Raw genomic sequence first — 13215 nt, 5'->3', positions numbered from 1 at the left:
CTCTTCTGAAGCCTGCGGCTAAGTTCGTTGGTCACCAAGTGTTGTTGGGAGGTGGCAATATGCTCGATGATGTCATTTCGGGAGCACCCGCAAAACGAGCATTTATAAATTGAGCTTCCGAATTGGGACAAGCCATAAAGCAAAAAGTCCGTAGTCAGAACGGAGGCAAACGTCGAAAAAAATATCAGGACATCTTTCAATGATGCAGATGATGATGTCAGAATTAGATTTCTTTGCACAGCAACCTACTAATCTGTGCGTCGAACGGTCTTGCTACGTCACTTTTTTGCCTTTAGCATCTGTGGACACACCAGGGCCTATAGAGTTTTCCATCCCGGGAACGTCGGAAGAATATCTGGATCTGGGAAAAACTTATTTGCGACTCAAAGTACAGTTAACCCAAAGCGATGGTAAAGAACTGCAATCGGGTGTGGGTGTTGTCAACAACTTTTTCCACTCCATGTTTAATCATGTCGATCTATTCGTTCAAGATAAACTAATCAAACCCAGCAGTGACACCTACGCCTATAGAGCTTATTTAGAAACGCTTTTGAACTTTGACCGAGGAGCTAAAAGCTCCCAACTCAGTACAGAGCTATTCGTATAAGACAATGTTTGCGATGTGTCTCAAATGTTTTCTCAACCCGACAGTGGCATGAATCAGCATATGAAGTACTTTTCGAAAACCAAAACTGAAATTTCTCGGCCTTCTCAGACTAGATTTGTACCAACAGGCCAAATATATTACTAAGAACATATCACTCCATCTGAGAATGGTTCGCAGCTCGCCTGAGTTCTGTTATCTCTCGACAATACGGCGAAGGTGCACATATGAGAAGCTTGTCTTTTTGTGCATAAAGTTAAACTTAATCCCAACACACAGTTAGCCCACATGAGTGTTCTTGAAAAACACCCACTTGTTAACCCCATTAACAGAGTTAACGTTACTTACTTCTGAGTTCCCAAAGGCATGTCCGATTCTACCAGAGACAATATATATCTAGGCCAGATCCCGCCCATCTAATCGTCGGTATTGTGTCACGTATCAGGTCGGCAGTGATAGTTTCAACGGCTCCTTCAAAACCAACCCATTTAATTTTGCCCACTACAACCTGTGCTATTTGCTTCTGACGGCTGACGAGGTCCAGTATCCTTCCATGCCGCTCACACCCGATTATAAGAACGGACATTATACTAGATCCTACCTGTCGCTTTTTACATCCCTAAACAAGTGGAATTCGGACTGTGGAAACGACATATCCCTCTTGGATTATACAGAAGGCAGCGTGCTTTACACCTTCGATTTAACCCCAGATCAAAATGCAGTAGTCGAACACGTAAGCTCAACACGTCAAGCTGGTGTTCACCTTGAAATGAAATTGGCAGAAAATCTTCCCGAAAAAATAACAGTGATCTTGTATGACGAATTCGAAAACATTCTTTCTGTGACTAAAGACCGTGCAGTTCTCATAGACTATGAACACTGAACAGATTTTGAAAGTTTTAGAAGCCGACAGTGAATCGGGAAAACTTCTGATCGGTGTCTGTGCACGAGAAGAATTACCGTCAGGAATACAGACAAAACCGGCCCTACTCGTTGTCAATACCGACTTTGCACACATGCCAAGCATCCACTGGGTGTGTATTTACCTGAGAAAAAACGAAAGTCAAAATTTCGACTGCTTCGCAAGACCTCCACCAACGCACATTTGAGAGTTCCTTAGCAAGAGCAAGAAATGGACTTATATCAAAGTGTTAATTCAACATCCTGAATCTATAGCGTGTGGACTACACTGTATTTTTTTCCTAACTCACAGATGTAGAGGCATTTCTATGCAAAAGTTGTAAACAAATATTATTGTAACGATTTGTGGGCACACGATGTAATAGCCACATTAGATGTAATTCAACATTTACTTCCAAAAAAATTTATTTATTTTTTAAAAAAGTATCTGTTTTTATTGAAAAAAAAAAATACTCACCATAACGATATCCATTTGTGCTTGTTCCTCAAACGTCGAGAAGAAATCAATGCCGTATAACTCTGTTGGACTAGATTGCGCTGTTTCTCCACTTAACCCTTGGGCTGTTGTTGTTGTTGTTATGCTTCAGAGGGAATACTGGGTAACGATGCGGAGCTTGGTACGGTGGCTTTGCTGTCTCTTGATGCCGTAGAAGTCGAATGTTTTGCCGCGTTGGTTTTCACTCCTAAATAAGACTGCAGAATCTGAAGATGCATTTTAACTTTAGACTCATGTGGCAAGTCCTGTCTTTTTAAGATAGCCGACATTTGCTCGCCTAAAGATACTAGCTGTTTTTGTTCTGGTGGTGCAGTTAAAAGCAGGAATTTGCGGAAAGGTTCACTCATTTTCTGTTCAAACTTGTGATGAGTGGTGCGATGATGCTTGCTAATAGAGGGAACAAAGCGCCCCTTGCTGCTGAATTAATTTCTGCCTTGTTTTAAAGGCGACGTTTTTATCGGCTAGCGTTCGAAGCAGACGTTCTTTGCGCTGTAACCTGGTTTTCACCCTGTCTGTCAAAAGAATGTTGCCTCTGATTACGTTTTTGCAGATCTCACAGAGTGAATTGATTTGGGTGGTGTTTGAGGCTTTCAAAATATCAGTGGCCTGTTTAGATCGAGCTTCTGACAGATACTTTATAAAGTTAGCGTTACGTTTTAGATGTCCAGCCATTTGGGTACATAAACAACAATAGATCCTTTGTTTGGCAGCATGTCTGTGTGCCGTCTCATTCTATCATCAGTATTCTGACAAAAATCAAACAGCAGATATAAATGCAGATCGCGTGTGGCATCTTTATACACGGTGTTTCACTACCAGTGCGACAAACTTGCAAGAGGTGTAGGGAGCACAAAGAGGAATCGGAATCACATAGCATTGCTGGCTCCAAAATGCCCTTGTCATGCGGTAGAGGACGTTGAATGGGAGGTCGCGTGAACAGCGATCCTTCTGGAAGTCAGCATTTGCGAACCGGTTCCTGAGGCAGTAGGATGAACGAGTATTCAAACGTTCAACTGGCTGACATGCACCTCACGTATGGAGCTGCGGACCGTAATGGCGCGCAACTCTGCGCTTGTACCAGGATCGTTTCCCGCACAGGCGTGCTCCTCATCATACGATTTTCGCACATGTGCACAGAAGGTTACTTGAGACTGGTTGTTTCACGAGAGGTACCATGAATCCAGAGCGAACGACGAGGACGCCAGACAATGAGGAGGATGTCCTACGTCTTGCAGCAGGCAATCCGAGTACGAGTACTCGAGCGATAGGACAACGATTGGGTATTTCCCAATCCACTGTATGGAGGATACTGTCAACAAACCAAATGAGTTCATACCATCTGCAATGCGTCCAATCATTGGAGCCTACGGATTATCCACTCCGGAGGACTTTTGCTACTTGGTTTCTTTAACAGAAATGGTTCGCAAATGCTGACTTCCAGCAGGATCGCTGTTCATGCGACCTCCTGTTCAACGTCCTCTACCGCATGACGAAGGCATTTCGGACACTGCAGTGCTTAGTGATTATGATTCGTCTTTGTGCCCCCTACACCTCTTGCAAGTTTGTCGCACTGGTAGTGAATCACCCTGTATATGTCAACGAGAACACGTGACCTACCGGGGAACACTTGACTTGCTAGATGTGCGATTTGTCTCGAGTCGCGGGGGTTTTTAAACACAACGAGATAGTGTGAATTCAAACTAACAGTGCGGAACTGAGTACCTTGAGAGAACAAGTTTTTCGTTTATAAAATAACGTTAATGAGGTTAATACGTTAAAGAGGTGGTAGCGAAATTAAATTTTCACTATTTTCTAGCAGAGACAATACAAATGTTGTTTTCCCACTCTGTGTTGCTCCGGAGACTATAGCTTAAAGAGGTGGTAGCGAAATTAAATTTTCACTATTTTCTAGCAGAGACAATACAAATGTTGTTTTCCCACTCTGTGTTGCTCCGGAGACTATAGCTGTAAAGGGGTGCTTCATCATTGTGTAAGTGATCGCGCGCGAGTCTGGACTTTCTATTTATGTATGTTCACGCACTTGTACAGATGCGAGAGGCAGGACTAGCAACAGTAAAGATAGAAGGTGATGTCTCCAGAAAAAAAGATTCATTGTCCCCTTTTAAAAAAAAAAAAAGTTGCGAGAATTTCACTATGATAAAAGATGCTTTTTGGAAACTGTCTTTAGCATTAGCATTAACATTAGCAGAGGCATTTGATGCAAGAAAGCAAGCTTATGCAGCATCAGCCAAAAAAAAAAAAAAAAAACCACCTCCACTTCACACCTCTGTTCGTTCCAAATACCTGTCCAACTGAGCCTTAAACTTATTTAGGCTATCAACTTCCACGACAGGGGATGGAAGTCTGTTCCACCAACCAACCGCCCGCTGGTTAAAGGCAAATTTCCGCACGTCTATCCTACATCTGTCTTTCCTCAATTTGAATTTATGCCCTCTCAGGTGATTATTCTGAGCGAGAGGAAGAATCACATCAGCATTGAGCATGCTCAAACCGTTCAAGGCCTTATATACCTCTATCAGATCACCTCCTGGTGCCTAGTCTCCAGACACTGTAATTTGCAAAACTTAAGCCTTTCTTCGTAAGAGCACCCCTTTGTTCCATTCACTAATCTTGTTGCCCTTCTCTGAACTCGTTCCAGCAGCTCTACATCCTTCTTGAAATGAGGCCTCCAGACCTGTATACAGTACTCTAGGTGTGGCCTGACCATTGCCTTATACAAGGGAATAATCACCTCCTTATAACTACTAGAAAAATTACTATATATCATTGACAATACACCATGAGCTACTCTTGCAACCCGTCTGCACTGCTCAGAGAACTTCATATCTGCCTGCACAACCACCCCCAGGTGTAGTACTTTACATTTGTCAATGTTAAACTTCATTTGCCACCTCTCAGCCCATCTGCTCAACCTTTCCAGATCCTGTTGCAGCAGCATAGTGTCAGTAGTGTCCTTGACAACCCTGCCTACCTTTGTATCGTCTGCAAACTTCGACATTAAGCTTGATATACCCTCATCAATATCATTTATGAATACAGAAAACAATAATGGACCCAAGACTCAGCCCTGAGGGACTCCACTAATAACATTAGTCCACGACGAGCAGTGTCCATTGATTATCACTCTGTCTTCTCCCCCTCAGCCACCCCTTTATCCACAGTAGCAATTTGCGTCCAATGCCACACTGCTCCAATTTGTGTAGCAGTCTTCCATGTGCAACAGTATCAAAAGCCTTTCTAAGATCCAAGTATATAATATCAAAGTTATTCCCTGCTTCCAGTTCCTTTGTGACTGCATCATAATATCCAATCAAATTGGTCAGGCAAGACTTCGCCTTAACAAAACCATGCTGTGTTCGAGCTATAGCTGAAGTCTTGTCTAAACGATGCTGCAGTGCTTCTTTAACTAGTGCCTCCATTAATTTTCCTGGAACAGAAATTAAACTCACAGGTCTATAATTACTTGTGTCAGCCTTTGATCCTCCTTTGTGAATTGGGTCGACATTTGCACATCTCCAGTCTGTGGGTACCTCCCCTGAGTCCAAGGAAGCTCTCATAATTATGGCTAAGGGTTTGCTTACTTCCTTTGCTGCCTCATTTAATATAACTGGATAGATCCCATCCACCCTAGGTGCCTTTCTTGTGTTTATCTTCAACAATTTCTCCTCCACTTTACTCTCAGTTATTACAAGATTCTCTAGCTTACTGCTAGAGTTGAATACACCTCTGGATTTCCCCTCTCTAAATAACTCCTCATGTGTGAATGTCGATGCAAAATTGGGTTCTTTCAAAAGAACCCAATCGTGACAACACAAAAAGGGTTGTGTGCATTCCCCCAACATCTAAGCATGCCCGTCACTATGTGATGGGTGGTGCCGCGATCCGCCCTTGTTTGCGCCCATCACAAAATGACAGGTGGGAGGGTGCCGCGATCCCCCCGAGTGCCATCACGAATCTCACGTCAATGTGGATAGCATGGGGAAGTGCGTGCCCGATCGACCTCGCCAACATCCTGAAAAAAAAAGGAGACGCCACCAGGGTAGCTACTAAAAACTGCTTAGTGTCAAAACATGGGGATTTCACTGGGATTTTTCTAATGTTGACAGTTTGATGTCTAGGTGGTTAGCTTTCACTATGTGTCTTGGAAATATCCATAAGGGTAAGTTCATGTGTCGTCTCCAACCACGTGTTTAGCAAAAGTAAATCCAAACCTTTTTGTAACTGAGGACTCAAGGAGATGAGAAGTAAAGAGAGAGAGAGAGAGATAATCTTTAATGCCCTTCACGGCCAAAAAGCCAGGGGTTTACATTTTTACAACCTCCCGAAACTTCTGGGAAAATAGAACAATTAATTTACAAAAACAGGTAATTTTACAAAAGAAAACATATTTTATACAAAGGAGAGAACTCCTTACGAGAGTTAGGTCTGATTGAGCTGACTTAACATCGAGATAAGAGCACCAGCTCAATCAGACAGGAACAGATGCAAGGTACACATGTCAATGCAGATTAGTCCTACTAGACATAATTTTTTTCCTGTAAGTCCGGTCAATAGCGAATTTGTTCAGGTCGGCGTCAAGTGCTTGGGTTTGCTTGAACATCTGCTGAGGGAGGAACCTGTCCGAGAGATGGAGTCGCGCTGAATGCGAGTAGAGCTCGGGATTGGCCCTAAGGGCAGCAGGGGGGATCCTCCAGCCACAGGTATCCCAGAATGAAGGTGTTGCGATTATGCCTGTTATCATCTTGACTGTTGCTAGGAGGCGTTGGTCTTCGACTAAGGTGGGAAGCCGTGGAATCCCGAGAGAGTTGGCAAGCTGCGTGGTGTGAATCAGAGCTGGAAGGTTGTGCTTCCTGTTGGCCCACTTTAGGAGCCAGAATTCTGTGGCAAAGAGTGGTTTCTTTATTGATGGTGCCGCTGACGCCCAAATTTCAGCAGCATAGAGTAAAGGTGGAAAGATGATTGCTCTTATGTACCTCACGGTTGTCTTTTTATCTCTGATATGAAGGAGATGCTGTTTTGCTATCCACCGGAGTCTTGAAGCACGTGTGAGGAGCATGTCTATGTGGGCGTTGAATCGAAGTTTGGAGTCGAATACAACGCCCAGATCACGATGGCTGGATGCAATTGGGATGAGGGTGTTGCCGACCGAAGGCTGGAGAGAAGAAGGAGTTTGCTTCAATGAATACACCATGAATTCGGACTTAGCAGGATTGATCTTGAGCCCGAACTGGCAGAGGTAAGATGTGACTGCAGTGAGAGTGTTGTTAATTTCGGTTTTTACCAGATCAAGGTCTTGACCAGGGATGATGGGAGTCAGTGTCTTGATATCATCTGCATAGCTCAGTAGACATCGAGAATGTGCAACCAGTGGGAAGATAATAGATGAGAACAGAAGGCCGGAAAGGACCCCTCCTTGTGGGACTCCTGCGGTGACGGATCTAGTAAGGGTGCGATCTCCTGTATGAAGCTTTATAACTCTGTTATTCAGAAGAGAGGAGAGAAAGCATAATATGTTCCCTGTGACCTGGAAGTGGCATTCCAGGAGAGTGAGTAGTTGGTTTACTTGGACGGCATCAAATGCAGCCTCAATGTCTAAGTAAGTCACAGCTAGTTCGTGCCTTTTCTCGAATGCTGACAAGATAGTATTCGTTGTGGCTAGCAGATTTGTGATCGTTGATCTGTTTGGAAGGGAGTAGTGAATTTGGGCTGGATTACTGGGCATGATCTGCTTGGTGAGTATCGGGAGTAAGGTCTTCTCCAGGAGCTTCAGCAGGCTGGAGGAGTTGGAGATGGGTCGGAAATGTTTAGGTTTCGATGGCGACTGAACTTTGGCTAAAGGTTTGATAAGATAGTTTTCCCATTGCTGTGGGAAAATCTGGTTCGAGAGTAACTGGTTGAAGATAATTAAAAGTGGCTGAATAATGTACGGACTTAGGCATTTGAGCATGAATTGGGGAACTCCATCATCACCAGCGGTTGACGAGGCAGGTAGAGAATTGATGGCGACGATCAGCTGTTGTTTTGTGATCTGAATGGTGCTCAACACTTCTTGCTGGGTGGGCTCTGTTAGTAGAGCCAGATCTGAGTTTGGCATAGGATTACGATTAAATCTTGTGACGAAATCGAGCCACAATTCAGGATCAAGTTGCAGAGGAAAATGAAGGTTCACTTTCTTGTATGGAATTTTTCCTTTAGCCAGATCTCGGTTAACGTATAATTTGATTGCCTCAGATTTCATGCGATTAAATTGAGCCCGTGCCCTAGAATAAACGATGCGATCATTGACATTTTGTGACTGTTTCCATGTGCGATGGAGCTGTTGCTTGTACGTTTGTACGTTTGTCTCTCTGGACAGAAAACGGTACTTTTACAGAACATCAACATGTTGGCCTTTTGCTGCAGCTGTCGTAACGTCCAGTTTGACTACCTTCGCGTTTTTGGCATTAAGGGTCACACCCTTGCATTTGGTCACCGTTTACCCCTCGGGTGTGGAAGGAGTAAGATTTGGGACCCGTCGAGGCAAACTCGACAATGTGATCTCCAGACAATTCATCTGTGAGCTGTCCCAACGAGTGACCGACGGGTCGCCGTTCATCGTCCTGTTTCTGGATGAACACTATACTATCCAAGTCACAATAAATGAGACGACGGCATAGAGGGCCATAGCCTTGAAGAGCTTCATTCGGCCATAGGAAGCGACAAAAGAGCCAATAACTGCATTCCCCTGACGGTAGGGTTCCTCCGTTCCCTTGATCGGGGCGAATGCAACTTGCATTATTTCCCTCGAAACTAACGTGGCCTCGTGTATGATTTTTGTATCATCCATTAAAAGCTCTACAATGCTTTTGTAAGTGTTACATACTTTTGTACTCACCCTACTGGTTCTCATTGCCACCCGCCCCCGTAAAGAATCAAGACAAAGCTTTCCAAGAGCTCGTTTATCGGGGTTCGCCTTTATTTCGTGCCTATCCATAGAGATACCTTCTTTACTTTTAAAGTCGGAGATGTACACATCAGGTTCAACCCGCTCAGGCCAGCCCAACGCCTCCTGTGTGATTTTCAAGAAGGTATCTATGTAGCCACCAAATAACGACTTATGGCTCTCTTTGAAATGCCAAACTTCGTAGATGTTATTAATTTTATAACCGCTCTCAACGGCCAGGTAAAGCGCGGGCATACACCCGATCCCCGAAAAGCTCCGATTCTGGTGAATACAAGTGGGCGACATCTGCTCAGCACAAGCACCGCATAGTGGGAACACTAGCTTGCCATTCGAGCTAATTGGGAGGACTGGTAAGAACTCCTTTTCGGGCGCTTTTACCCTTGCATGGATGATACCAAAGTATGCATTGTGACTATAATCAAAGTCGCTAAGAATGGCTTTAGGGTGACCACGTGGAGTAATCGATTCGTGCGTTATGAACGCTGCAACAAAATCTTTCAATCTTTCATGGCTGGGTCGTTTTTCTGTTGGCTGTCAAATTGACATTCTCATATGGAAACAACATCATATCCTTGAGACCTAATGAAGGCCTAACAGCTCATCCAAAAACTCTACCATGCAATTTCGGCCCCAGTAAACGCGTTCCTGGTCGCCAAAAGAAGCAACGCAGAGCACAGCCATGTGCTCGCCGTTTAGCAAGACTGTTTCTGTGTCAAAATAAACAACAGAAACATCATGCTTCGGGTCCTCAGGTTTTTGAACAAAATAATGTTGTGTTTTGTGCACAGTCTTACAGTGGCTACAGAAGTCGGGATCGATGCATTTGTGTGCTGTACTAGTAAGAAAAGTGCACAAACAAACGCTACAGCGATGCACTTCAGAGCAAGTTTTGTTTGCCCTGTGTGACTTAAAGCATTGTTCACCTTGGAAATAACGTTTGAAAAAAGTACACGGGAGAAGGTTGCTTTCATTATGAACGGCGACAGCTCTGCATCTGTTGCACTTGAAAAAGCAATTGTGTGTGTTCAGTCTCTCTCGATTGGGTAAAACTTTAAGGCAGAGGGGACAATAGTAATTACTGCCAAACAGAGCTTTCAAAGATCGCACAAGATCATAATGACCGTCGTAGCAGAGAAGAAATATGTGTTTATCAGCAGTGGGGCCCCGATATGCAACTTCAAAGCCGCACTCTGCAGAAATGACCACAAGTTGGTAATCGGGGATCGCACGCTGAAACAGTTCAACTTCATTCAAACAACAACTTCCTATAGCAACCCCTGCGATTCCATGTAAATTAGTAGCCCTGATAGTTTGCATATTACATGCATCCTGTCACACCTGTCTGTAAGTTTAAGCCCCGTCCTGATGGGCTGATTTCTGACAGCTATAGCTCTGTCAAGACACAAACTGTCGGTATTATTGATTTGAATAGCAGCTTTTTTTAAAAAAAAGTCATTCAAATTCAACATTGCCTGTTTTTTTTTATGTTTTCAGGACGGTTGAGCCCCTCCCCCCTATTGGTGATATTAATTAGAATGACGTCCAGCCTCAAGTCGACCGTAAGCATAAACTCACTGTTTTACTGATTGACTGCTATGAAAGCAGACATGACACGGTCAAATATCAGGTCTGTCAGGGGCATGACCAGGAGATTTATTGGGTTTTTTAGGCTGGGAGCGTCTAAACACAACCTAACATGTAAATAAACGCCTTGGTTGCTTAAGCTGGCTATTATCTCTTCAAGCATCCGCCGAAAGTTCGAAAAAAACAGATCACCATATTCCAGATCTACTATATTTCTTAGACCTCGTAAGTTTTAAACAAGTCCCGGTATTTCTTTGAATAGTGCTCAACCCCATCCTGTATGTGGTAAAAGCACTCGAAATTATTATTATCATCAGCATCATGTAAGCCGTCTCCATCTCTTTCTTCGATCTAAAATTTAAAAAAAAAAAGTCGCATAAGAGGTGGGGGATTTGTTTTCACGGACAAAAAAATATATATATATATATAGACATACTTACATCATCGTCATCATCAATATCTTCAACGACATCCAAAATAGCTGGGCTCTTTGGAACCAAATTCCCGTCTTCGGGGAAACCCGAACCTTCCATAAACATGACATCGCTTGAACAGCCAGCCTGATTTTCATCACATGGGGAGTTTAAAACGTTAAGCTGCTCAGGGGTCAAAGAACTCTGCATCCTGAAAGTATAACGGTTAGAAACACAACGACCATATAATAACTCTATAAGTCAATTTTAAAAATCGAAATTAAAAATTGTTCAGTAATGAAAAAAAAAAATACTCACACTTGAATACTCCAAACTTCTGCAGAATTCAATCTCTGCCTCTATCTGTCGTGTTTCCGCATACTCCTTCTCCAGTTTAGTTGCAGGCTCTAAACCTTCCGTATCATCATCATCACTGAATAAAGCAACCTGGTTAGACATCTTTTTGATTAGGCTATGAAAAAAAAGCAAGTGAGAATTGTGGCCATATTGACCTCTTTTAAAGCAAACTCGTGGACTGAAATGACAGTTGACAACAACCAATCAGCGATTAGAATCAAGAGGTTGTGCACATCACAGCCAATAGGAAATTTCGACGCTAGGAGGGTGAAACTGCGTTAACGAAACGACCAACAGGAAACAAGCTTTTCGGTACAACAAACGAGCGGCAAATTCAAAAACACATGTGAACATAAACTTGACACCTTCTTTGAAGTTAAAAACAGCTTACAGAAAGGATCAACAGATGGAGTCACCATACATAGTCATGGTAAAATATATATATCTAATCATCAAAGTATATAAAATTAAAGAAAATAATTAATTTCAGATTCTCAACTGTAAATGAACCCTTTTTAAAACAAAGTTGTAGGAATGTTGTACAAAGTTGTTGTACCGATGACGTCAGGAGGGCTGGGCGTGAGAACGGAAATGAGTTGTTTCCCCCTCTAGGAGAGAGAAAGATACAAGGTGCAACACACTGTCGGTGAATTCAATCACATGTGATCATATTCTTGGCACCTTCTTTGAAGTTAAAACAACTTGCAGAAAGGACCGACAGATGGAAGCAGCATACTTAGTTACACTAAAAAAATATATATTTAATCATCAAAACACAGAAAATTTAAAAAAATAATTAATTTCAGATTCTCAACTGCAAATAAACCTTTTTTTAAAACAAAGGTGTAGAATTGACGCTACTGATGACATCAACGATGATTAGTTGTGAGAAGGGAAATGAGTTGTTTTCTCTACAGTTAAAGCAAAATCGCTGGGATTGGAACTGTGATTGTCATCAAAGATGGTCAGGAGTAAGAAAGGAAACGAGTTGTTCCCACTATAGTAGAGAGATACAACAAGCTGTCAGCAAGTTCAATCACGTTTGCTATCATAAGGTGGTCACTTTCTTTTGAAGTTAAAACAAACCTTTGTTTTATTGCATGGTGTGTGCATCCTGTCACTTCTGCGACGTCACTATGATTGCGCTTGTAACCACATGGCTAGATTCTGCGCACATGAAGTGGTAACATTTGGACTTCAGTTGCAGTTTGAAACTTTCTCTGTGCGGTTGTAATTTTTCCAAGGTTGTAATTTTTTCCAAAATGTCACGGTCTGAAAAATTTGACGATGTAAGAAAACAGAACGTTGTTTGCTATAGACGTTTGGGTCATAGTACCACAGTGCGTGTTTCTTGTTACGAATTTGAACCAATGTCACGGTCGAGACAACTAATGCACACAGGCGGTTATCAAGAAGACAGTGGACTGAATTCAAAGACAAAATGTCTGATCTGATATCTTGCTTTTCGTTAGAGCTAAAGCTAAAGATGAAATCCAACTGCATCGACTGCAGATCAATACAGAGGACGGTACTGGCGACTTCTATTGGAAACACTTCTCACTAGAGCCTGAGGTACGCTTAACCCTACATCTTTCTGAACTTGAAGTTTTGTCTACTAGAATCATAGACATAGATTGTTTTCTTCAACGCCTAGAAAACGAAAAGCCTGCATTTCTGTTAATGCAAACAGTTATAATGGAGCGCCTTGACAGTGTTAGAGAACGTATAGAGAACGATGTGTTTTTAACTTCTTTCGATGTTACGTTTAATGATGTATATGCTTATTACATAAGAACTGCTGAACCATATACGAGTGTTAAAAGTTTTTCTGCTAAGTGCTTGAAAGAAGGGGTAACCACCGAGTTCAATGTTTATG

The 13215-nt window shown here is 42.7% G+C and overlaps 1 protein-coding gene across 1 annotated transcript; it reads left to right on the top strand.

Moving 5' to 3' along the window:
- The first annotated feature begins 202 nt into the window (after positions 1-202).
- On the top strand, positions 203-607 carry LOC150087039 (uncharacterized protein F54H12.2-like). Its single transcript, XM_090372353.1, has one exon. It carries the CDS (start codon positions 203-205, stop codon positions 605-607), a length of 405 nt encoding a protein of 134 aa, XP_090228479.1.
- The last annotated feature ends 12608 nt before the right edge of the window (positions 608-13215 follow it).

Source organism: Mastigoproctus giganteus, chromosome 4, assembly GCF_048544385.1.
Source record: "Mastigoproctus giganteus isolate SK-2022 chromosome 4, ASM4854438v1, whole genome shotgun sequence".
In the NCBI taxonomy this organism is placed as follows: domain Eukaryota; kingdom Metazoa; phylum Arthropoda; class Arachnida; order Uropygi; family Thelyphonidae; genus Mastigoproctus; species Mastigoproctus giganteus.
The sequence above is the reverse complement of the archived record's forward strand: the minus strand, read 5'-3'. Positions and strand labels throughout refer to the sequence as shown.

What these genes read in the sequence shown, in the direction of transcription:
- LOC150087039 (XM_090372353.1), top strand. Translation starts at nt 203, where the DNA reads ATGCAGATGATGATGTCAGAATTAGATTTCTTTGCACAGCAACCTACT.